Source organism: Gekko japonicus, unplaced genomic scaffold (genome assembly GCF_001447785.1).
Source record: "Gekko japonicus isolate JY-2015 unplaced genomic scaffold, Gekko_japonicus_V1.1 scaffold70, whole genome shotgun sequence".
Taxonomy (NCBI): domain Eukaryota; kingdom Metazoa; phylum Chordata; class Lepidosauria; order Squamata; family Gekkonidae; genus Gekko; species Gekko japonicus.
This window is the reverse complement of record NW_015167529.1, coordinates 1,204,821-1,231,502: the sequence shown is the minus strand read 5'-3', so window position 1 is coordinate 1,231,502 and position 26,682 is coordinate 1,204,821. Positions and strand designations below refer to the sequence as shown.

The 26,682-nt window shown below is 43.1% G+C and overlaps 1 protein-coding gene across 1 annotated transcript in view; it reads right to left on the bottom strand.

Moving 5' to 3' along the window:
* The window catches only part of GCLM (glutamate-cysteine ligase, modifier subunit), a 22,922-nt gene extending 2,328 nt beyond the window's left edge, over nucleotides 1-20,594 (bottom strand). Inside the window, 7 exon segments of the mRNA XM_015413336.1 lie at nucleotides 3,370-3,484; nucleotides 5,068-5,188; nucleotides 5,190-5,268; nucleotides 6,648-6,704; nucleotides 9,488-9,572; nucleotides 11,656-11,721; nucleotides 20,137-20,594. Coding sequence (XP_015268822.1) covers nucleotides 3,370-3,484; nucleotides 5,068-5,188; nucleotides 5,190-5,268; nucleotides 6,648-6,704; nucleotides 9,488-9,572; nucleotides 11,656-11,721; nucleotides 20,137-20,262 — 649 coding nt within the window. The 5' untranslated portion in view covers nucleotides 20,263-20,594.
* Nucleotides 20,595-26,682: the final 6,088 nt, after the last annotated feature.

The window sequence follows — 26,682 nt, the reverse complement described above, 5'->3', positions numbered from 1 at the left end:
CATCTCCTAGGAAACCAGTTCCTACTCCTCTTCAGGAACAGAACCTTACAGCCTTCTTGTTTTTATGCGTTATAAAAAGATCGATGTCCAGAACACCCCAGGTAGGTGGCCTTTATGGACTACTCATGGGAGAGTGCGCTAGCCCTGCTCAATCTGTTGGCTTCCGTGTTTAAACTCCCAGGGAACTGGAGAGCTTGAATGGAAATATTGAGCTTCACTGCTGTGTCCAATGCAAGGGTAGCTTCCTGACCTAAACCTCTGGACCCTGTATCCCCTTGCTTGTTTAAATAAAACATTGTAACTGTATTGTCCGCCTGGACAAGAATGTATCAGTTCCAAAGGATATCTGGGAAAAAAAATGAGGGGACAACAAACTGCTCACAAGTCTAAAATGTTAGTGTGCAGCAGTTTCTCATCTTCTAACCAAGTACCCCAAGCTGGCAGTCCCTCGCAGTGGGTGCCCCGACCCAAGAGCAAAGCATCCATAGTAAGGACTACCCCATGTTCAGAAACTCTGAAGGAAATTCCCCGGGATAAATTATTTATAGAAGATCACGACAATAAAGAACGTATGACAGGTCTGGGAATAGAAAATCTGTGCCATAAAGCATGAACCCTGGCTTTATAACAGGATAGAAACCAGAGCTGCAGGGGTCGCATATGTAACCTAGCCATACGCAGGACTGCAGTGGTAGAAGCCATATATCCCAAAAGGTGCAGAATTTCCTGAATTGACTGGAACCGGTGAGATCTGAATTATCGCACCAAGGCCAAAATAGCCTGTAAACTTTCCCCACTAGGGAATCTAGCATAGCTCTGATAAATTGTACCCTCTGAGATGAAACTACTCATGATTTGTCCCAATTTACCAGGAGTTCTAGTCAAGTTTATTACGGTCATAGACCAGGAGTTCTAGTCTTTGAGAGCCTGTTTGATGCAGTGGTTAGGAGCGCAGACTGTAAGGGAGAACCAGGTTTGATACCCCAGTCTTCCGCATGTAGCTGCTGGTGTAACCTTGGGTCAGTTACAAGTTCTTTCAGAGCTGTCCTCTCAGGAGCAGTTCTTGAAGGAATTCTCTCAGACCCACCTACCTCACATGGTGTCTGTTGTGGGGAGGGGGAGGGAAAGGAGCCGCTCTGAGACTCCTTAGGGTAATGAAGGGTGGGGTATAAATCCAATCTCTTCTCTTCTTCTTATTTTTCCAGAACAAGAGTGCAATGACATAACAATTGATCCTTGGACTCCACCATTATCATCTAAGTAAGGGAATATGTGGCAAGTCCGCCTATGGAGGTAAGCAATAACTGGGACTAAATACTTAGAGAATACCCTGGGCACAGTGGCTAGCCCAAAAGGGTAGAACAGTGTACTGAAAAACTCGTTCCCCACATGAAAAGCATATGAACTTGCAATGCTGAGGGTGGATCGAAACATGAAAACAGACATCAATATCGATGAACCAACAATAAAATTTTAATACTGTAAAATCGAAGGAATGAACGCCATACAGAACTTTGAAACATGAAGACAAACGTTTAATTCTCTGAGATCTAAAATGGGTCTAACTCCCCCATCTTTCTTATCTACTAGGAATATATGAGAGAAGAAACCCTCCAATGCCTGAGATACTGTAACCTCCTCTATGGTGCCCTTGTCCATTAAGGAGGCCAAAGCTTCGACAAGACCCAAAGCTGCTTGGTTGGATCCCTTAAAGAGCAAGGGGAAACAAACTTAAATTCTAATCTGTAGACAAATCTAACTATGGACAAAACCCACTCATCAGAGGTACATAAGAACATAAGAGAAGCCAATGTTGGATCAGGCCAATGGCCCAATCCAGTCCAACACTCTGTGTCACACAGTGGCCAAAAATACCAGGTGCCATCAGCAGGTCCAGCAGTGGGGCCAGGACACTAGGAGCCCTCCCAATGTTGCCCCCCATCCCACCCCAGCACCAAGAATACAGAGCATCACATCACTTGCCCCAGACCGAGAGTTCCTACCTATACCTTGTGGCTAATAGCCACTGATGGACCTCTGCTCCATATGCGTATCCAATTCCCTCTTGAAGCCGTCCATGCTTGTAGCTGCCACCACCTCCTGTGGCACTGAATTCCACGTGTTAATCTCTCTTTGGGTGAAGAAGTACTTCCTTTTATCCATTCTAACCCGACTGCTCAGCAACTTCATTAAGTGCCCACGAGTTCTTGTATTGTGAGAAAGGGAGAAAAGGACTTCTTTCTCTACCTGCTCTATCCCATGCATAACCTTGTAATAGCCTCCCAGGCTGCAGCAAACTGAGCCAGCCTGTCTCCAAACTTAACAGGGGCTGGCAACGATCCTAGTCAAAGGGATGACTTTTGGGATGGCCATCGTGTATTTGGGGTTGGGGCTGAGATCACGGAACCATGGCCATTGGTTCCAGATTGGACTCATGCAGAGCCTGGCCATGTAGTAAGCCAGTATCCCTGTCCTCATCCAAGACAGAAACAGGTGGCGATCTCGGACCTCGAGATGGGGTCCTGGGATTCTTCTGCAAGGTTGGAATTGGCTCAGGAGTGCAGATGGGCGTGTTCTGCTGTGGAGCAGATTTACGCCTTTCCTTTGTCTCGTCTTTAGCCTTCTTAGCTGGAGGCTCAGAAGAGGCACGATGAACCTGAGGGGAGCGCGATTGAGATTGGATCTGCGAGGTGGAGCCGAACGTGTCAATTTCAAAGACATGGAATTGGGAGCTTTCCCCAGGGACAGTTTGGACGTGGACTCCGAGGCTTTAAGGGCCTTCTCCCACGACGCTGTCCTAAGTTCGACACCCTATCCCCCCCCCCGAGCTTTAGGAGCGAAACTTTGGCAGGCCTTACATGTGGAGACATTATGCCCTTCACCCAAATAGAACAGACAAAGACTGTGTTCATCACTTTGGGTCAATCTTCACTCCACACTGGGAGCACTTCATGAAAAGAGTTTTCTAAGCCAATGTAACTTCGACAAATCTGGACGAAATCCTCTCAACTGTAGCTGAAGACTCCAAAAACACAACCTTCTCCTTTGGTGGCAAAAGGGGAGCTGTGGGGAAGGGGGCACTTCTGCACAAGAGCACGTGGTCCCTGGGCGGGAAAAAGCTTTTGACTCCGGCGCGCAGCACCACCTGGAGACATTTAGCAGTAAAGACCTATCTGATGGCAGGTCTGCTCATGCACAGTCCCCATGTGGGACTGCACAGAAGATCAATGATGAATAAGCTGTTCTTCTGGCAGTTACAGTGATGCTGTACAAAAGACTAGAACTACTTCTCTTAAGATTTTCAAGCACCCTAAATATGGACCCTGTATATCTAGTATGGCAATTCCTATGTTCTTAACATAACCTCACCTTTTGGATCATTATGAGTTAGCAACTGGATGTCAAATTCTTTTGCAAAGGCAGTCAGATCTGGTGGCATCACACAACAGGAAGCAAGGTTCACTTGGTTACTGCTTGGCTTCACCTTAAAAAAAAAGAGCAAGCAGATTTCCTTCAGATAGCAAAGGGTACCATGGTATCTGTCTTAGATTGCATATAATTAACAGTGCAACCTTATGCAGAGCTACTCCAGTCTGAAATCAATGGGCTTGGACTGGAGTCACTTAGATTGCATATAATTAACAGTGCAACCTTATGCAGACCTACTCCAGTCCAACTCTACTGAAATCAATGGGCTTGGACTGGAGTCATTCTACATAGGGTTGCACTGTAAATGACCACACATTTGTGACAGGTGTATGTGGAGCTGCTTCATGATGACCGGGGGGCGGGGCTTATTTCACATCTCAAACATAGGTGCGCAATTAGCTACTCATCCCAGGTAGAGTGCCACCTCCCAACCTCTGCCACAATGGCTTGGTCTAGACATGTCTTCTTCTTTTTTTAACAAGTGCATGTGTGCACGCATGAGTGTGTGTGCACCTGGAAGTCAACGGCAACCTCTGGTGATTGACTCTGTGTGCATCTGAAAGTCATGGTGACCTCTAGTGACTGACCCCTACTGGGGGCATGGAGGATATTCAGAGAGGTGGCTGAATAAAGCCTGCCCCCGCCTCCCACCTCCGGTATTTCAAGGAGGTCTCCCATCCAAGTACTGGCCAGAGTCGACCCTGCTTAATGTCCAAGATCTGATGAGATCGGACTTGCCTGGGCTAACCAGGTCAGGGCTGGTTTAGGCGTAACATGTCTGATGTGCCATGGTTTCCAACATTAGCTTGTGGAAAACCAATGGCCTGCCCAGCAAACTATTGATTTGTTTATATCCTGTTTTTCTCCCCAATGGGGACACAGACTGACCTACATCATTCACCTCGGCTTCATTTTATCCTCACAAACACCCTGCGAGACAGTCAGGGCTGCAAAGGAGTGGCAGACCAAAGGCCACCTAGCCAGCTTCCACAGCAGAACAGGGATTCAAACCTGGGTATTTATTTACTTATTTCTTCACATTTATATTCCACCCTCCCTGCAAGCGGGCTCAGGGCAGATTACAACAGCAATTCCCAGATCCAGATTGGGCATTCTAAATAACGGTTCGCTGGAAAAGAGAAAGTGGGGGGGGGGACCACAAGCCCAAGCCACAGGCATAAGAAGCAAACAACAGCTTGGCATTATGAAAAAACAACTGAACCCATCCCTCCTGTGCCTCCTGATCAAATGAGCACTGAGGTACTGCTGTGGTCGCCTCTTTTCTGCTACAGCGCCATCGCTTTTTCCTAGCCGAAGTTCTCTCTCTAGTGGAAAACTGGCCATGGAAGGACACCCCTTTGGCACAGGAACTTCATGTCAATTTACATGCATACAAAGACTCAGGCAAATCTATTATATTTCAGAGCCAAAACAAAATGTGGCACAGAATGAAAATGTTTAATTCCACTGTTCTGTTTTTACAAGGCAAAACATACTTTCCGAATCCCCCTTTAAAATATCAATGCTTCAGCATTAAAACTATTTTTGAAAAGGCGTTTCACTAAATGTAGTTAGGAAGAAAACCAAAACCAAATAGTTGTTCTGGGACTATTGCTGTTAAAAGAGTTTGCCTCTTACCTGTGCCCACAAAAACAGCTGCTCCAACAGGGCTTTGTCTAGATCAGAAGTCCCTATGGCAACAATCTTTTTGTTTTGAACTATGTTTTCAAGTTCTGACCAGTAAGGCTGTAAATACTCTGGAAAGATTTATTCCGTCTTCAGTTGGAGGAGGAGCGATAATCACAGAATCTAACTGTTCTACCCCAAGGGCAGAACATGCTGGGGGGGAAAAAAGAAAGAAAGAGAGGTCTATGCTTGCTCAAGCAGAAAGAGAAAAAAGAATTTAAGGTTTTAGGAAACATGCACCCACTTGTCTCAGATCCACATACCCCATCCCTTGTATAAATGCTCAAGTTTGAGCATCCACACATCTTCCTCATATGGACTTTTATAAAAACAAGCAAAGCACGACAAATTATAACAAATAATTTCATAGCGTTATCCACAACTAAACAAAGGTATTAAACGGAAACGAAGTATGCTGAATGGGCAGGAAGAACTACCCAGTACAATCTTGTCTGAGGAGCTCAGAGAAGTGAACCTGACTCATTTGCCCGTCATATTATCCTCACAAGAATCCTGTGTGGTACCGTAGGCTAAGAGAGTGACTGCAGAAGGAGGATTTGAATCTAGCTTTCCCAAGTCCTAATCCAACACCAACCACTACACTACATCAGAGCTAGTAAAGATCTCAATGGTTTATGGACAGACAGTTTTGAGATCCAGGTAAAAAGTACTGAAGATACTCAGTCTGGTACAATGCCAACAGTTTCAGCTTTATTTAAAAAACTACAGCAATTACACAGGCTTCTGATCCACTCCCAAGCCCAATTCGTTGGTTTTGGCCTTTAAAGCCCTACATGTTTAGGGACCAGGGTACCTGAAGGACCGTCTTCTCCCACACATTCCTGCCCAATATCACAGGGAAGATGCCCTCCTGACTTTCCCATCAATGAAAGATGCTTGTTTGGCGGGCAAACGAGAGAGGCCCACACACGCTGGCAGGTCCACAGTTATGGAACAGCTCCCCCCTCCCCAAGGAGGCGTGCCTGGCCTCCTTGTCGCAGATCTTCAGCCCACAGTTATGGAACTGTGCCTGGCCTCCTTGTCGCAGATCTTCAGGAGGCAGACGAAGACAGTTTCATTTAGGACTGCATTTGACTGATTATCTTGGAGTTTTTAAACTTTTACTTTTTATGGGTTCGTAATTGCTGTTTCTATATTGTGTTTTTAAGAGTGTTTTTATAACGTCTTTCTTATTTACATTGTAAGCCACCTTGAGTTCGCAAGGGAGAAAGGCAACCAATAAATGTCTTAAATAAATAAATAAATAAAATGTTTGTAAACGACAGTTGCACTGCAAATTAAACTGCAAAGTCTGCTTTTTCTGTAGCTGACAGCACTGTGTTTAGTTCAGCAGATTCTAAGGCAGTACGTTTTACTACACCATCAGTTGTAAGACAATGATGAAAACAGATGAAGGATTTTGAAAATCTCATCTCAAAGAAAAACATACACTTTAAAGTCACAAGAGGCTTTGCTAAGAACTGCAAGGGAATATAACTCAAAAGCTGCTCAGGCTTCATTCTGGAACTTACTCATATTGACTGCTTCTCTGATTGATGATGAGTTTGATCCCGCAATAAACAGTTTTGCTGGAAAGGAAAAAACTAAAGTCAATAATGGAAGACAACATCTGCTGGCCAGCACAAATCCCAAAGCCATGTGATTCTGACAATTTAACAGCTGATACACCCTGCATATTCTGTCACTTTCACCTCATCCCCAACACACATTTCAAAGTGTTCAGGAAGCCACTTCTGCCTTCTAGCTAGTAAAGGGTTTTATATAAAGCTGCAATCCTATGCATGCTAGTTTGGGAATAAGCTCCATTAAACTGGATCAGGCTGTACAGCTACAAGTCATCTATTGCTTAAGTTTGAGGGTGGTTAAGATGAAATCGATGCATGCAGTTCTATAAACACTGGGAGATTACAAAGGAATTCAGCTCAACAAAACACGCTGGCTCAGGTCCTTTCAGTGAACAGCAATACCATTTTTATCTGAAATGAAAACATTTGCACTTAAGCCCGATGACAAGCAGCATGAGTTTTGCCTTAATCAGCCCATGCCTCTGATGACAGCCGTCAGATATTGTACAATAGGCAGACTCATTGATGGAAACTCTGAAGCTGATAGTCTCATCAGCCCAGCTAAAACACTTTGTTCACGACAGTTTAGTAAGTTGTTCAGGAAGTTGTGTAAGATTATTAGCTGCACCTTCAGCAAGAAGCCCCAGAGAAAATCCAGCTCAGTTTACTATTACATCTTTTAAACAGACACACACACACACAAATATATGTTATCTTCTCAAGGGTATGAGCGGATATGCTACCAATGCAAAGCACTGAGGTGGTCTCACTGTGATGGAAATGCCTTCCAGAATTAACTACACTTTCACATCTAAGAACTCAAGACCTGCCTTGCAGGAGGAGGTCAAAAGTTTATCTAGCTCAGCATCCTGTTTCTAACAAGAACTAGTCAAAGGCTTGTGAAAGGTCACAAGCAGGGAATGAAGGTGATTGGCCCTCCCCTGTTTGTCTCCTCTGATATGTTTTGAAGGTGGTTTCAGAAACTCTTGGGAAATAGTGGGCCTACAACATGATCAAGCAAATTGTGGGCTGGATTCAGATTAAACTGGCAATTTCCCCCTTCCCTCTGCAGACCCACCTGTCAAGAAACTGGCCTTGTTTAACCATTTCTTGGCCTTTCAAAATTTTGGTTCAGGCTTTTAGGCCCAGACAAGTTACTGAAGGCTCCTTTCTGGAAATTAATGTCACAATGACTTGCACTTTCCAGAGAGATAGGCGACAATGAGATGAGTCAGACACAGTGCAAGTGAGATTATTGGCCTGGGAACTTAAAGGCCAGAGACCAAGAGAGCGTTTCACATTCTCTCTCATTAGTGCAAGGAACCATGGGCATGGGGAAATTGCTTGATTGTGAATTCGTGTCAGCTGCAGAAATACATGGTCACATGTCTTATCAACATACCTGGATTGGCCAAACAGGATCAGGCCAGTTGTGGGCAGTCTGGCATAAATTAAGACCATTCATTCTAGTTTGGCACTTCTAACCATCTTTTTGACAGTAGGACTTATGCAGCTAGAACACTTGCTTCTGGGGTTTGGGACTTTGAAGAAGAAGAGTTGGATTTATACCCTGCCCTTCACTTGGGGGTCTCAGAGCGGCTTACAATCTCCTTCCCTTCCTCTTCTCACAACAGACACCTGTCAGCAAGCTGCCAATGGTCCTGATTGTTTCATTTATGTGGTAACCTGTATCCTGTACTCGGTGTATGCTCCGATCCTTTTTTCCCCACCTCCAAACCCATTAGTGCTGATCATTATGTTTGCTGTTTGCTTAGAGAATCATGCGCATGCCTAGACGCAAGAATGACATAGCTTGTTATTTGGAACGCTCTTTGCTTCAAGGTCACAGGTGGTGGAGAGGAGATTTCTACGCTTTTTTTTAATTAGGAGAAACTGTGTGAAATGCTTTTAGTGATAACGATGGGCCGTTGCTTTCCCAAGGAATGGGCGCGTAAAACTGCTCCTTGTATCAGAGCGGGAATTATAACCATTGGCCAGGCCTATTATGAATTTCCTTTATACTACCCAGCTTTGTAGGCTAACGTTATTCCAAACGGAGACCTATTCAGTGACTCATGGCTTCAATAAAATAACCTTTTTCCTGAAAGTGACTCCGTTGATTCCTGTGAGACCTGACAACACCCTGTGAGGTAGGTGGGGCTGAGAGAGCTCTGAGAGAACTGCTCTGGAGAGAACTGTGACAAGGCCACCCAGCTGGTTGCATGTGGAGGAGAGGGGAATCAAACCTGGTTCTCCGGATTAGAGTACGCTGCTCTTAACCACTACACCAAACTGGCTCTCAGAACTTCAGAGTTCTTTCTGGACTCTGTACCTTAGTCTGTACCATCTGGGTCAGAAGACTACAGCCTGAATAAGTAATCAAAAAATTATGATTCCCCCCCCCCATGCTTTGCACTGCTTTTGTATTTGTATCCCTTTCCACATTTCTCTTACATAAACCTTATTAATTATATTCCTGTGGCAATATTTGGGCAAAAATTGGTTTCAGTCCATGAACTATTTACAAAGGCAGCATTTTAAGCTATACAAACTCATCAACCCGATAACCGAGTCATAACAGCTAGTTTTTACATCAGACATGCTTGGGCCTTTCAGTTATTCTGCACAAGTTGTGTTATGTTGATTTTCGTTTAGTTTTGTCAAATCCATTCAACATTTTTCATAAAGCCTCAGAGAATGATGCTTTTCCAAATCAAAGACACTTGATACTTAGGTCAGGCATTGCTCCCTCACATCTCTTGTGCCGAGCACACAACTAAATTTACCTGAAACTTTCAACTCTTCCCTTTCTTCAGGGTTGATCTTTTCTATTGCTTGAGCCAGAGTACATTCAAGGATATCGGGCATTTCCTGCAAATAAATGCATGGCAGTAAAGGGAAGCTCAGTGGTACTAGAAAACAGCCTGTTTTTAAAATGTATCAGTTAAAAAACAAAGAGAGATAAAGCAGTTTTTAGTTTCACAGAGGTTATGTTTTCACTTATTCAAATACAGTGCTGTCAGATCTGAAATAGCTAAGAACTCCATGGAGCAGTTTACTCAGCTAGGAAAAATGCAGACCTTATTTAGTGTTTGTAGCCAAACTGATATAAAATGAGAGTTTAAGGCACAATCTAACCAGAACTGCAGGGGGGAAAAACTCAAGTCAAAAGACCTTTTTTAAAAGTCAAAGGTCACACGGGCCAGAAAATGCAGGGGGGAAGCATGGCTGCTTGCCCCGGAGCAAAGTAATGCGCGGCAGCCCGATCACATGTCCCGTTGAGGTTCTGTGGTTAGGCCGTTAGGTGCCGATCACATGGCTATCCTGCAGCGCGGCAAAGAAGCGGCGCGATCACACCGGCAATCGCTAGGCGCCGCTTCCGTGGCAAACGGGAAAGTTTGCGCATGCGCACGATTGTTTGTGTGCATCCTGTGGAGACTTACAAAAAAAACCCCATTCGGTGTGTGACGGGACATGGACGGGCGCTGGATGCCACGGGATTCAAGTGGAAACGCGATAAGACGCCCGCCCTTGCCCTGTGTTTTCTGGAAACTAGTACATCGTATGTGGTAGTTCTTTACTCCGCATCTTCGGCGAGAAGCCACGGGTGTACTATGCTTCCCAGATGTTGCGGTGTGATCCGAAAATCCGCCTATCATCCGAGTCTTTAGCACAGCAACTTCTCCGTGTGAACGGGACCAAAATCAAATGCTGCTTGAAACTAGTTCCTCCCTTGCCCAACGGTGCTGTATCCTCTACCTCCAGCAGGAGAAGTGAACAAGGTTACCTTCAGCGGGGTGCTCAAGAGGAAACTGGAGCAACCACTTCCCTTCTCAGGCACACAGTAGTGGACCCCACTGCTCACTTTCCCGAGCAGAAAGCCACTGCACTGGGCAAAGAAAGGAACAAGAGTGAAGGGCCAAGATGGACAGGCATTTGAGTTTCTGGTGTGCTTGCCTGTTAAAAACAAAAGTTGGCTTGCCTACAAAGTCATGACAACAATGGAAACAGACATCTTAAATATTCTACATTTTTATTTAAAACAAAAAACCATGGGAATGACTGAGTTCCACCCATCAGTTTGAATGAGCATTGACATGCTTTCAAACACTACTGAGAAGAGTTGCCACATTCAGGTCTCAAGCTGGGCTCTTTCTGAGGACATGTAACATTGTAGTTGTCGCTGCCTGAAAGATGGTCTGTTTGAAGGCAGAGTATCTTGTTTACCTCAGTCTTGGGGAACACTAGATGAAGACAGAGAGTAGAACTGCATGTAGAGCACAGGAGGAAAGGCACCCCCCCCCCCAGCATGTATTCTCCCAAACCAGACCTTGATCTGAATTGTGAATCTTTGCATTCACCTGAACTATTCACAAAAGACACCATTTGTAAGGTCCTGCATCTCTAAGGAGCAGTTTATATTCATTCATTCTGATTTTGCAGGTGTGGCAGCCCTTTTTCAGACCATTGTGATCATGCAAATACTGGCAACCATACAGCTCCCACTGCAAGGAACAAGTTCGTACAAAATATGCCTTTGTATAAGTGTGGTGCAGTTGCAAGCCTGACAAATCCCTGTATGTTCTCAATAAGCAAAAGTGGTCACCAGCCCAAGGGTAACGCATCCCCAGGTCTGACTGCATCTTGCACTTCTTCCTTGCTGTGAAGCAACAGGCAAATCCTCAAGACACGCAGATACAACCTGACATTACATTATCCTTGTGGACTCTCAGTGATATGCAGTAAACCTTTTCAGTGGTATGTCATAACAACTTAGATTTGTCCCAACAAGTATCACTGAGTGATCCTTCCACAAAAAGAAGCTATGCTGAAGCCAGCTAAGTCTGAGAAATTCAAATAGGTTAAGCTCCTTTCCAGTAAATCATTTCATAAAGTTTGCCAGAGGGAATTCCAATATTAGTTAATATATTTGAGAGAGAATAGGATCGCTTACCTGCATTAGATCAGGGCTGATCTTTGAACTCCATTCATTTAAGGTTTTCTTAATGCAATCCCGCAGCTGTAAAGAAACATTTTAATTTTTAGCACCACTTTGGTTACTGTTATACAATACATTTTTGATAGAGCCATAATTTCAAACAGCAGCTTGTATCCTCCCACTCCGCTCAAGAAAATCCAAAGCCTTCCTCCACCTGAAGGAGACTTCCTTCAACTTAAGTGTCTGCTCCACAGGTGGAAACAGCTGCTTGTTGGAAGAAGGCTCCTTAGGCTGGAGGAAGGCCACACAACTTCACGCTACAGTATCTGAGAGGTGTAGGTGGTTGCTAACAGAGGACCAACAATGCACTTTATTGTGTGAAACAACATATTTTTTTAAAAAACACAAATATAAATGCAGATATGCAACCAGTGTTCCCTCTAAGCTGAGTTAGTGTGAGCTAGCTCACAGTTTTTTAGCCTCCAGCTCACACATTTTTGTCTTAGCTCAGGAAGGATGGCTCCAGAGCAAACTAACTTATGCAGTAGCCAAATTGCTCATTCACAACTTTAATGCCAGTAGCTCACAAAGTAGAATTTTTGCTCACAAGACTCCACAGCTTAGAAGGAGCATTGCATGCAACAGTGAACTTTGTAAACATTCTTCATTCTCCCTATTAGAAAAGAGGGAATCCATTGCTCATTTCCTCCACAAAATCCCAAGAGGCATGCTGTCTGTCACTGGGCACAGGTGATAGCAGATGAAGCCTCAGAGATCCTGTAGGCAGACTCTAGAAAGCACTAAAAAAAGGTGGTACCATTGAGAAGCTGGGGCACAACTGAGACATTGAGACTGCGGCTGTTGTTACATGGATACAAGAGGAGAGAAGTCGCTCACTGGGCATTAGTAACTGGTGCTACAGAAGTTGCTGACAACAGCCAAAATCTCAGTGTATCTCAATGGTGCTGTTGTAGCACTGAGGTGCTATACTGGTAGCACTCAAATTAGAATGTTCGTGGGGGGAAAGTCCAAGGAAGAGTGCAGCGAAAAAGGGTGGAGAAAAAAGTGAGGCATTGTTTGAAATGGCCAGATCGTTTCAGAGACACCTCATTAACAGAATGAAATTCACTGTATGAAACCTCCGTTCTTATATCGCCTTACTCGGAAACAGGCCAACAACGGATAACATCCAGTTTAGAAAAGTAATGTGAAAGGGGCCATATATTCTTCGGTTTCTGATCCTTGAAGACGTTCATCTCTTTAACCCAGTTGAGATGGATTTCCTGGGGCCTAGCAGCCACCCCAAAGGAATTTTCCCTCTTCTCATAATAACATTTCCCACCTACTCCACCTCACCAGGATTCCTACTGGGAAATTAAAAACAGAAAATAAGTTAAAGGGGATAGGATCTGGGCCGAAGTATAAGGCCTAGATTGATAATTGAGGTGCAACTGACAGGTACAAGATGGTTTCTTTTTAAAAGTGAACAAGAACAAAGTATCTCAGGGGAAAACCCACAACTGAGATAAATATTAACACTTAACAGGAGTTATCAGAAGTTAGGTTTTACACAACACTTTCCTCAGGAATACATACTCTCAGGCAGGTTTATAACATGTCAACACAACTTTCTGTTGCAACTAAGTTACACGAGAAGAAACAAGGAGGGGAACAAAAACTTAACCCAAAAATAATGAAATAAGAACCAAAAATGTTCATTGGATACAAAATAAGGGGGCCAGTTTTAATTTCAAGAGGTATAAAACATCAATGTATAAATAATGCAAATTATTTAAAAACTGCATGTATTTATTACAAACTGGTTTAAAAACAATTATAGGCCCAAATATAGCCTCAACAAGAATACAATTCATAGAATATTTCAAAATTAGAGTTGAATAAAGTCCTAATTTTGAAATATTGTATGAATTGTATTCTTACTGAGGCTGTATTTGGGCCTATAATTGTTTTTAAACCAGTTTGTAATAAATACATGTATTTTTGTATAATTTGTATATATATTCATATTTTATACTTATTGAAATTAATAATGGGACCCTTATTTTGTATCCAATTAACCTTTTGGGTTCTTAATGCAACCAAGTTATACACCAGATCCAGCAGAACACTGCTGGCCAACTTTTACACCTCAGTACTCAATTCTCTCAACAAGGAAACTTAGTCAAAGATACGATATCTCCTTGGAGTTGTACTTCATATTCTTGTTAGACTAACCCCCAAAACCTAACTCCTAACTTTACATTTTTAAAACTTATCTACTTCTTCTGTCTTACAACCTCCTCCTGTCAGGTCTTAACCTTCCTCAGTACAGCTCCTCTTGGCTAATTCAGAACACTGCTTCTTGTAACTGCTGTGTTTCTGAGGTATACTTCTGTGCTCTACTTGCCACAAAAGGATAGACTGATTCCAGTCTTGTTAAAAAAGACGACTCACAACAGATCACACTAGATATCTGGTGGCCCATCAATATGTTTTAAATTTACAAAGCAAGAGTGAATACTCAGCATCTCTTAACAACCACAACATAATTAATATGCATTAAGTGATCCTGACTCTTCCTTAAGAAAGTATGTACCACCTTGATGAAACAGAACAAGGTCTACCAATCCAACACATTTTATATGAATTCCAGCAACTGCTGGGTGGGCCATTGGAAACTGGCCATTAGTGGACCACTGTCTGTCTGCATTCTGACCACTTTCATGTTAACTTGTGTGAAAATTCTTGGTAGGCATTCACTTGGGAGTAGTAAGTTACTTGCCTCTCGGTGGGCCCCTTTTAACTGAAGGCAATGAGGAAGTGTCAAATGTTTCAACTTCCTGCTCAGCATCACAGTAATCAGCACTGGGGACAATTTGATCTTGAGGTGAGATCAATTAATTTTCTTTGCAAAAGGTACAGGGTAGCTTTGGCCTCAGACCTCATAGGACAGAGAAGGGAACTCCATCACCTGATCTTGCAGCTGATCATGAAGCAACTACTTATAAATGCTACTAATTCATCATTACTAATGCTTAAAATTTTAAATGTTAGGTCGATCAAGTGAAGATGTACATAACACTGTAGAACAATAACTAATAGGGAGGGTAAACCTTAAGCACATTCATGGCATTTGTTCATTTTAAGGCTTTTTGATTGTAATAGGGAATGAGTATGAAAGCAATTAAGTTGGGTTTTTTTCTTTCTAGAAGGCAGTGGTACCATCTGATTATTAAATCTAATCACTTTTAGAACCTCAAAAGGGCATATTTTTTATTGAAGTTCTGGTAATATGCACAGGAGTTTACACTTCATCAGTTAACTTATTAGGGAACAGATGTTTACCAACCCAAAACTGGCTGGCAATCCTAATTCAACGGATTCCCAGGCGGTGCTGGAGAAGGGCAATATATCAGCCTGTTTAGTATAAAATATGCACCTATAGAAGTGGCTGCACATTATTAAGAACATAAGAGAAGCCAATGTTGGATCAGGCCAACAGCCCATCCAGTCCAACACTCTGTCACACAGTGGCCAAAAATACCAGGTGCCATCAGGAGGTCCAGCAGTGGGGACAGGACACTAGGAGCCCTCCCAATGTTGCCCCCCCCCCAAGAATAATTGTAGTTTGTTCTTTTAACTATAAAAATCCTTTAAGGCTAGGTTTGAATGGTTTTCAAAACTCTTACTACTGAAGAATGCCCCTCAACTTTGGATTCTGGGACATGCTCTATGGTACACCATCAGATCGTATTGGGCGCTGACCAAGTCAGTTGGCACGTGATCACTCTGCTTGAGCTCATGTGCCCTAAAACACATCCTATACCACCAGGGTAATATGACAGACCCGTCTCTTTTTTAACACCTAGGAAGAATTTTCCCACCAAAAATATTTTAGCTCCCCTCAGTAACTGAGTTGCCCTCCAGCAGCGTGTATTTCCTCGTTATTTTATTTTATAAGCTTTAACTGTCCCACCCCGTCACAGATACTAGTTATGACCCAGAACGGGAACTAGAGGGAATACAGAAGCTGTCTTTCTTTAAGATACCCTCATGAAATGGCACGTGAGGCAAAATTAACTTTCAAAAAAGAATAAAGATTTAAATACAGGAGAGAAGAAAACTGGTAGCAGTGGGCAAGCCATCTACCATTCCTGCCCTTCTCACTAACAAATTCAAGATACATTTAAAGGGAACCCCCAAGTTCACTGGATTGCAGCCTGAAAACTGCTGTGTTGGAAACAAGATACTTGGTTACATGACTGCAAAAAAGTTTTGAAAGCAGAAACTTGTGCTTCTGGTAAGTGTGGCACAGGGCGCGGCTGGGTGAACATGTTTTACACATGTCAGGAAAACGATGGGATAGGTCGCTCCAGGGAAAGACTATAGCCAGGCTTTGTTAACAAATATGTATTCTTTAACCTCATCAACAATGTTAAGCTCATCCTTGAAGGCCTCATTCACTCATGATGACAAGTCTGAAGTGGAATGTGTGAGAACACAAAGTTACATAAATGCTGTTCTACTGTGAGCAGCATTACAACTTGGATCCCATGTGAAAGTTCCACAGATGGAGGGGGTGATCTTTCATAATTCCCACCTCACGTGGCAGACCTCTGACCCCCCCCCCCCACACACAGCTATTCCATGGGGGGGGCACATTCCCCAGCAAAAGCACGGAGAGCAGATTCTGGGCTGCAGCAGTAGGTGGAGAAGTCATTTTCTTTAGGGTGGAAGTCCTTCCATCTGTGGAAATTTTATGTGGGATCAAAATCATTATGTATATTTCACAGATATTCTCTAGAAATTCTGGAAACATGCTATGCTCACTACCTTCTATTGAAGCAAGCACTCAGTATAAAGAAAGATGGAGACTGGGGAGGAGGTGCAGGTGGGACAAGGAAATGGAAGTATGACCTTTTCTTCTCTTTTATCATACTGTCTTATGATTTTTTAAAATACCTTCATTTATGAATAGCTTCTCTTGTCATAAATCCTTTGTTTGGGGATATTTTGGGTATATGTATTTGTGGTGAGCTACGCTTGCAATAACAAATTATGATATAAGAAGCCATTCTCCAACATGTCAGTTGTAAAGGAACACCTGTCTTCCTTTTGCACTGAACCTTTTTTAGTTACTTTTCAAGCAGGCTACTGAATAGCTGCCAAACATAACTTCACTGGCATTTAGGAATGGCAAGGAGCCAAACAGGTGCAGAACAAGGGGCCCCAATCCTCATGGCCTATGATCTAAAGCTAGGCAAGTTAGTGAAAAGTATGAACTGATCCTCATCTTTAATATATATTTTCTTCTTTTTTGTTGGTCTATGGCAGTCCCACCCAATCATGTTATTATATATTTAGATGCTGACCCAGCCAAGGGAACTGAGAGAAGAGACAAAATCACCTTCTTAACTTATACTTCTGAAATGGCACACGAGAGGCTTTTGAAAGTTCAAAATAAACAAAATATTTTATTTAACATGGAAGGGGAAAGGTCAGGCGGAATTAGGGGTGGGATGTATGAGGTGAATAGATGATAATAACTGAGGTAACTTTGGAATTACACTAAATTGAAGATAATTTGTTGCCAACAAGTAGGTATTTTTGCTTTTCAACAAGGTCCTTGAAGCTTTGAGGAGAAAGGCTTCCTTTTCAGTGCTGGCTTAAACATTCAAGTACAGGTTCCTGAGTTTCACTGACTCTTCAAGTTTTAGAATGCAGGAACACACAACAGAGTTCCCAGAATCCTTGCATAAATGTAAACCAGGGATCACTCCTCTCTTTAGAGTTACCTCCCTTTTCACTGGGCAGGGATTACTTCTCTAGATTAGAAGCTCTGTACCTTTTCACCTTGAATGGGGATCTTCCATGATCCTCCCACTCCTCTTTTGCCTCCTTCCCAGTCCACAGTCAGTACTAAACTGTAACTTCTTCAGCTGCCAGTTCCCAACTGTCACTTCTTTTGAACAGCCTGTCACTCAAAGGTTCTCAGTCTCTGTGAGGCATTTTCCCTTGACAGTCCGTCACAGCGCTGTTTACCCGAAGGATTAGCCTTCTCATTTTCTGAGTCCCACAAAACTAGCTGAGATATTGCTGCATACCAAAAGTGATTCTAGACCAGAAAAAAGTGTGATGAGCTCCATCACCTCCTGACCTTCAGGCACTCTATTAAAATCATTCTTTTTCTAATGGCTTTTGGGGAATTTTGTCATCTGCTGGTGGTTTCTTTCACTGTTTGGACTGCTGAGAATCTTAGGAAAAGGATTTTCATGAATATATTGTATTGCTGGGTAAGGACTGTGATTACTGTGTTCATCTGGTTGTTATAGACTTCATTTGCTATTTGTTTTTTATTGGTAGCCATTTTGTGGGTTAAAAAAACCCAGATCACACACACTACATTATGAGTGGTAGGTGTGACAACTTTATTTTTTATCACAACACTAAATCAGCATACCTGGCAAGCAGCAGCTGCAGTCATACTTGTGAAAGATTTTAGGAAAGACAGCTCTCTGTGTGGCAGCTACATGTATAGTTAGCAAAATCCTAATATCTAAAATGAGGATAACGACTTTAGATTATTATAGCTGTACCTGTTACCAAGTGTTATATTACAGTATTTTGCTTTATTGGGTACAAGAAAGAAGCTACTTCCTTGCAATGTGCACTCGAGCAGCCTTTAGAGATATTTCATTAGTCATGAGAAAATGATTAGAATTAAATGGATTTTACTGTGCCGTTTTTAAGAGAAGGCTTAATCTATGATCTGCAGCATAGTGCCGTAACTGTTCACTACCTGCCCATCAGGCCTGGAGATGTAATACAAGCTTATGCTGTAATTAAAACAAGATTCCACACTGCAATTACAAGAAGGGTGAGGCAAGCAAACACTGTACATACACGCTGTGGCACCGTGCTAGACACTCAAATATCAATGCTGAACAGCATTGGGGGTGATAACAAGGCATATTCCCAGCATAAATCTTTATAACTTTTCACTTCTGCCTCATCGCTTGAACAAACATCTCTAAGGCATGTCTTCTTGACAAGCTTTCAGCAAGTCTGCTGATCAAACTTTCAGCACTGCTACCTTAACTTGCTGACCATGAAATCATAATTGGGACAGTTGTACAAAAAAACCTGATTTTGATGGCTGTTCTTAACAGATAAGGAGGAAAATATAATGGTAAAAGTAACAAAACAATTATGTTATGATTATCCTGTAACTTTGCCATCTCCTTTGATGTTAGTTCTCTTTTGCAGTTTGCAAAAAACAGTGCTATGCCATCTATTTTTAAAAAGGTGAAATATACAGAATTTACAGTGACTTCTAGTCAATAACCTTACTCCATGGTGGCTTTTGAAAAATTGTTAAGAAAGAATGAGGGGCATAAACTGATGACAAAATATAAGAAAAATGGCAGCTTTCTTTCCAAAGGACAAATCATGAGGGAAGTATTATACAACAATAGAAAAAAATCCTTTGAAGTAGTAAAACCAGGGCTCTAGTCGGGGGGGAGCTCTCAGGTACGGAGCTCCGGAAGAGAACCTCTAGGGGGCGGGGCAGTCACGTGGTGAAGCCCCGCCCCCTTCTTTACCCCGCCCTCTGCTTCGATCCTCATTCCGTTTGGGAATGAGGATGAAGCAGGAGGGTAAGTAGCCGGGCCTTCTGACACACTTCCGGTGATGTCAGGGTGTGTGGCCTTCTGTCACTTCCGGTGATGTCAGGGGGCGTGGCATATGCAAATAAGTTATGCTAATGAGTTATGCTAATGAGCTCCGGCAGCTCTTTTTCTACAACAAGACCCCTGAGTAAAACTATAACTGATCTCAGGTTCCAGCCTTCATCTGAACCTCCCCAAAGTGGTAATAATTTCCAGAGAATAAGCATGTAAGCTTGCTGGAGCAAAAATAAACAGGATTTGTTGTGAATTAGTCACTTTGGTCTGCAAAATACCAATTTAAAGACACATCCATTCACATACACTCTATTTTAGAGGGAAATAACCTTGCAGTTGATTTCCAAAGCGTCTACCCTTAACAGTTGTAATAAACATTTTATTACAGCCTCTCGGACTTTCCACCTCATTCTTATGGCACTACTGTAATTCAAGTAGACCACACTACGGGGTTTTTGAAACGGAAAAAAAAGACAGTGTTTAATTCCATAAACAAACTTGGGAGAAACTTCACACCACATCATGAGTTTGCGATATAACAGACAAAAAAAAAATTACTGGCAACCCCCACCGCAGTCATTATGAGGACGAAATCTGCCATCTGGCCACACTAAACTAAGTTTTACGAGGAGGAGGAGGACAGGGAAAGCAGAGGAGTGTCTGACCGCACACGGCTCTTCACTTTGAGGCTCACGCCTGAGAGCCAACCTACAGCCAAGTGTGGCCGATGCGTTCCCTCTCCCTCCTCGCGTCTAGGGACAGCAGGAAAAAGCGATGGGAGAGGTGAATGGACGGAAGGACCTCCCGGGCTCACCTCTTCGCTGGGGGCCGCCGGGCACTTCTTCCGCAGGCGGCCCCAGTTGAGCAGGTTGCCCGTCTGCAAGTTGAGGACGCCCGCTTGTCCCAGCAGGACGCCGGCGCTGCCGCTCTCGGTCCCCATGCAGGAGCCCGGTGCTCGGCGGCTTAGTGGCGGCTGCTCCCGGAAGGCTCGATGCGAGCAGGCGACGGCTCCGGGGCTGAAAAGACTACTGGCGGCGGGCGGCTCGCCGGGACTCTCTTCGACGGCGGCGGCGGCGATGACTAAGCAAAAAACAAAAGTGCTTTGTCACAGTTCGGGGTCACATGGCGCGAGGGACAGTAGGCGAAGGGCCAATACAAGAGCGTGCGGGAGAGGGGGAGAGAAGCGGGCGCTCAGCGGGGAGGCGGAGATGCAGGGCGCTCTCTCGGTCGGAGGAAGCGAGACAAGGCACACACACACACCCCTCCACTCCCCCCCGCCGCCCCCCCTCCCCCCCCCCGTCAAGTACTTGAGCCGTCCGCCCCGCCGAAAGTAAATCGACGTCGTGTATTTTTTATTCTAGTGCCATAAACTTCCGTGATTAGAGACGGGACACATTTGGAACGCACAACTCAGTTCTCACATCAAAGATCATTCCCTGGCCACGGGCAGGCGGGACTCCACCTTTGCGGGGCTTGGAGCAAACTTCTCGCAGTACCAGCCCATAATACAATCTAATGAGTCATGAAAGGAAAACAAACGTGAAAGGACGTCCATAAGCCGTGTGGTGGTGATAGGGCTTGAAGGCTGCACTGCTCTCCTGCCTCACGATCCTCTCTCCACTTCTACGGTGTTTCCCCGAAAATAAGACACTGTCTTATATTTATTTTTTCTCAAGAAGACACACTACAGCTTATACCACAAATGCATAGAAATCCTGCTAGGGCTTATTTTGGGGGTAGGTCTTATTTTCGGGGAAACGGTATGCTTCAGACTTGTCTGTATGTGTGTTGCTTGACCTCGATGCCGTCTATTTTTATATGGTGTTCTCATGTAAAAGCCAGTAGGAAGTTGGGTCCTTTAACTGAAGATCTAGTAGTAAAATGGAATTCTCCTACAACAGGCAATTTGCAGTTCAAAATATACTTCACCAGCTGCAGTGTGTGAATTGGCAGGCTATGCACAAATTGATGAGAAATTATGGTTCATTCAAAAGGTAACCGGAATAACAGACAAGTTTGGCGGTGAGAAGTTATGCTTCATTCATGGGCAGGTATCCACACTACAGACAATGCATCAGCTCCTACTCCAAATCTCAAGATCTGAGGGACCAAAGAGTTTGGACACTGATCATTCCCAGCAGGCCTTTTCCTTCATGTCTCAGTCAATAATATCGGGTTCTTATCTCCTACACATGCTAAGTCACTGAGTTCTCACTTGTACCCAGAATTAAATTGTGTTATTCTTAAAGGTGCCACTGGACACAAACTCAGTTCTCACATCTGTTGTTAACTCTTCTGTATGTCAATTTGCTGCTATCCACAGGTCTTGCCAAATGTATTATTCCAATCTTAGCTGTATGTATTGATCAGTTACTTATGCATCCTGACTCTAACTAGCCCTTCCTGGGAACTAACCTCCCTCGTACCTATATGTAATGGATGAGGAAGTTTTGTTTCACTGACTGAGGAAGTGTGCATGCACACAAAAGATTATACCTTGAATAACACTTTGTTGGTCTTAAAGGTATCACTGGATTCAAATTTTGTTCTGCCACTTCAGACCAACATGGCTACCCACCTGAATCCCAAGGCCTGTTTTCCCCGCAGTCTCAGCAAGTTCAGATCCTATTAGCATATACTTGACGTTGAGATTTTTTTGTTCTAATGTACATCACTTTACACTTACCATCACTGAACTTCATTTGCCACATTGTTGGACACACCAATTTGTGGAGATCCTCTTGGAGGTCTTCATAGTTGGCCTTGGTTTTCATTATCCTGAATAATTTTGTGTCATCTGCAAACCTGGCCACTACACTGCTTACCCTCAGTTCCAGATCATTGATGAACAAATTAAATTGCAGTGGCCCTAATACCGATACTTATGGGGCCCCAGTGTTTACTTTTCTCCACTGTGAGAACTATCCATTTATTCTTACTGTTTGCTTCCTGTTGTCTAACCAGTTTCTTATCCATAAGGGGACTTGATGCCATGACTGCTAAGTTTATTTAGGAGTCTTTGGTGAGGTACTTTGTCAAAAGCCTTTTGAAAGCTCAGGTATATAATGTTTACTGGGTCATATACCCCCTACACTCTCTCAGCCGCTTTATCCTAAAAAAAACCCAACATGCAGAGACAAGATAAGCCATGGAAACATGTTTTCCCCCCTTAAGCATTCAGAAGAGTTCTGTGAAACTCAAAGGTTGCATCCTGCATTGTAAACACTAGCTGTTCCAAAGCAGTGGGTATTGCCTCATCACTAGCTCTTTATTTCTTGGGGCATTGACACACTGAATATCACTAAAGATCAGAACATTGCCTATCTGAAAAATGAAATATGACTCTAATTTTCCTTTTCTTCTGGAAATGATCCTTCCAAATATTAAATTATCTAAGATGCTAAGCCACAATATATTAATGACTATAATAAAGAAGACATCAAATACGTGAGGGAAAGGGGAAGTTATATAACATATTGTACAAAATGCAAAATACTGATTTCTAAATCAAATCTAATGTGTTTCTAACCCATATTCGGAAAAGCAAATCCTCCTTTTGTGTGTATTCTATGCAAATAATGCCTTCTAGTACTTGGAATCTGCTGCTGCAAGCTTATGTTCATCACTGTCTATTGGTCTCCAATAATGGTTAACAAAACCTTGGCAGCATCCCAGTGGGCTGCAGTGGGAAGGGAGAGAATGATACAAACAGAGCTCAACATAGTTAGAGGCTTAAATTTTATTCTGATCATGCACCAAATCTGGCTTGCATCAATACTAAGCAGCTTCCCATTGACCACGAGGTATTTAATCACATTATCCTTCAAGACCATGATGACCAACAGGGATGACCATAAATGAGATTTGTTCGTTCATGATCTGAAGAGCTGAAATGTGAACGTCACTTCAGTCATTAAATCTAATCCAAGCAGACCCTCAAAATGCAAGTTACAGATGCAGAGTGCAAATCTATGCCACACAGCTTGCTTTTTAAGAAGTGATTGCCTCCTCCTATATAAGCCTCCCCATATAGTGAGGCCCTGTTCGATATAATTGCTTCCTGGAATTGAAAGGGACTACCATTACTGGGCCAGGGCTTTTCAGCGGTGGCACCCCACTTACACAAGGCTCATGAGGCTCCCTCTATCTGATATTTATTTACTATATCAGTTAAAAACAGACAAGCAACTGTTAAAACTGTACCACACTATAAAATAACAGCAAAACGAGAGTAGGAAAACAAGTGAAAGAAGGAAAACAAATATCATACCTCCTGCAAAAGGGCTAGGAACATAAGAACATCTTCAGCTAGTGCTTAAAGCTCAAATTGGAAGACGCCAGGCAAACAGTTGGGGGGAGAAACTTACACAAACGGGATGACACCATTGAGAATTTAGGGGAAGGGCTGTGGCTCAGTGGTAGAGCATCTGCTTGGCATGCAGAAGATCTCCAGCTCAACCCCTGGCATCACTAATTCCACCTGAAACCCTGGAGAACCACTGCCAGTCTAAGTAGGCAATACTGACCTTGATGGCCCAGTGCTCTGATTCAGTATAAGGCAGTTTCACATGAGAAGACAGTGTTCCCTAACAGTTACCTACCTGAATTCAGTAGAGAGTACAAAGAGCTGGGCCTCTGCCAAAGACCTTAATAACTGGACAGGTGTGACAGATTGCACAGAAAAGCAGGCTTTTAAAAATGCTGCGAAAGTCAGGGAGTTAGAGTTAATCTTCTCTAGAGAGAAGAGCTTATATGTTTGGCTGCTCTACTCACTCTCTGATTGGCCAGCATCAGCTGAGAGAGGAAATAAAACAGCTGATCTGGAGAGAAAAGATTCATTGGCCTTTGTCTGAATCAGCAGCCAAAGAGTTTGGCTTTTGAGGGAAGAGACTTTGGGAGTCAGTGATTTTTGTCAGGGAATTGTCAGAAAATTACTTCTATAGAGAGAAGAATAAGGACCCCATTGCCTTACATATATTAGAACTACTCTGGGGGAGGATTTAGATTCTCAGGCAAAAAAGTTACAGAACAGCTTTATACAGACAATGGATCCTGGAGAATGATTTGGCAGAAGGTCTGGGTAGTTAGACAGAACTCCCATACAAGTCAAATAGTAATATGAGTTATTGCTTCTTAGGGACAAGGAGACTAACTTCCTGCCAGTGAAAGGGGTTAGGAAGAGAACCCTAGTCTGTGATAAAGGGGAGACGCCTAGACACCTCAAGAGTTAGTGAAAAACTATAATAAGGGAAAACCTAGCTCTCTGAAGGGAGAACCCTAGAAGCACTAAGACAAAGCTATTCTCTAAGAAATTGTATTCAAGATTCTGTGTAACAGCTGAAATATATAATAAGCAAAAACCTCTCACTGAAAAGGACTTGAAACTCAGAAACGACACTCTCTTGTATGTTTAAAACGGCACTCTCTTGTATGTTTAAAAGCCTCAATTCTGTATATATTACAAATTTTTATCTCAGCAACCTCTGTATGTTGAAACCTCATATTTATACATCCCCTGCTTGTTTAATAAAATCTTTATTCTGTTGTTGAAAGTTAATCTGCCTCAAGTGCCATTTCACAAGGGCAGCTCCTGTCTTTTCCTCAAGTTCTTGTACTGGGTCTAAAGCATAAACAAATATCTGTGACAGGGTGGGACAATTTAAGCTTATCAAACAAATAAGAAATACATGCTACTGAAGGGTGACTCAGCCACTGAAGGGAACTAAAAATATTTTTGGTGGGAAAATCTGCCTGAGAGTGGGGAAAAATCAGGGGTTTGTCGTAACAGGTTTATAAAGGACCAGTCCGCTATTTAGCTACCCTGATTCCAGACTGTTAAGACTTTAAGGTAAGAACCGGCATTTTCAGCTGAGTCTGCTGAGATGCATTCCTAATAACCTGCTCCAAACAATAGCCATGCTGCTTCATTTTTGGACCATCCAAAATTTTTGAACCATCTTCAAAGTGTGAAGTATGAAACATATCACACGTGGGTACTTTTGCTAGATCTTGCTCTACAGGAAAAGGCAGAACCAGTGAACCAGCCAAAGTTCATTAAGGTGCTACATGCACAGCACTGGATGATACTGGGGCCTCCATCTGTGAACACCAATCATGTAGTAACAGCAGCTAGAATCTTATTTGCAACTTTTTGGAAACTTCCAACAATACCCTCTGATCTATGGAAAGTGTGGAAATGGACAAATTGACCTTGATGTTAAAAGGGCAAATGGAAGAAGAAACTGTGGGCAGTCCCTAATCTAGCTATGCTAACTACCAATCCTTCAGCTGTCCCCCTGTAGGGTGATCTTCAAATCTTCTTCATAAGGCAGCACTACAGACCTTGCATATTCCAACAAAGGATACCTAATAAAGAAAGCTGCTGAATTATTTAGGAGAATCAACAGGATCACCCCCCCATCAGTCATCAGTCAAAATGACTGAGGTGGTTTCCATTCCAAAACTGTTGGAAACCTGATTGAAATAAGTCTAGACAAACCATTTCACCTAAGATAGCCTGCAGCTTGAGACCACTGATAGTTTTCTTTTAAATGTTAGGGTTCAGGGAGGGATTCTTCAAGCAAAGCATTACAATCACGTCTTCCAAGGCAGGCAGAACAATCTCTTCCTTTGAAGAAGCATTCAGACCCATCTGTTCACTTTCTCCTCCTCTGCAAGCTGGAGTGGGGGGAGGGAGGCAAGCTGCAATAATGATTTATCATTTTTGTGTTGTCAAGAAACCTATTGGTTGATTGACAGGATAAGAATATCAAAAGTAAATAGGTAGATAAATAAATATGATTGGCAAGGATTGAGCTGAGAGGCAGCAAAATGAACTGGCATCTTAAATAAAAAATTGGAGAAAATATCGACATTCCAGATGATGTATTTAACCAATTTTTACAGCCTGTCCTATAGCCATCTTGTGTTATCAAGGAGAATTATTATAAAACGCTTTATTGATGACTAGGAGTAATACCCGTTGTGGAAAGAAATACAACAAGATCTAGAAGGAAGCTCCAGATGAGTGTCCTGACTGTGGCTGGTGGGGCAGCAGAGGGAACCGGAAAATGGAGGGAGGCAAGCCATGTTTCTTTCCTTCTGCTTAGCTATAAGGCAGGGCTTTCTCAAGTCATTTTGCTTCCCCAAGTGGGTAGAATGGGAGGACAGCCTCATGGTAACAGATATGGTTCTCTCCACCTCTGACTTATTTTTTGAGGGGGAGGGGGTGTGTTATGCAGTGGCAGCTAAGGTAGAAAAGCACCTCCTCCTGTGCCATGTTTTCTGGGTTCCAAGGGTCTGGAAAGCAGTTCCATAGCTGATTACACGGTTGCCAACTCTGGGTTGGGAAGTACCTGTA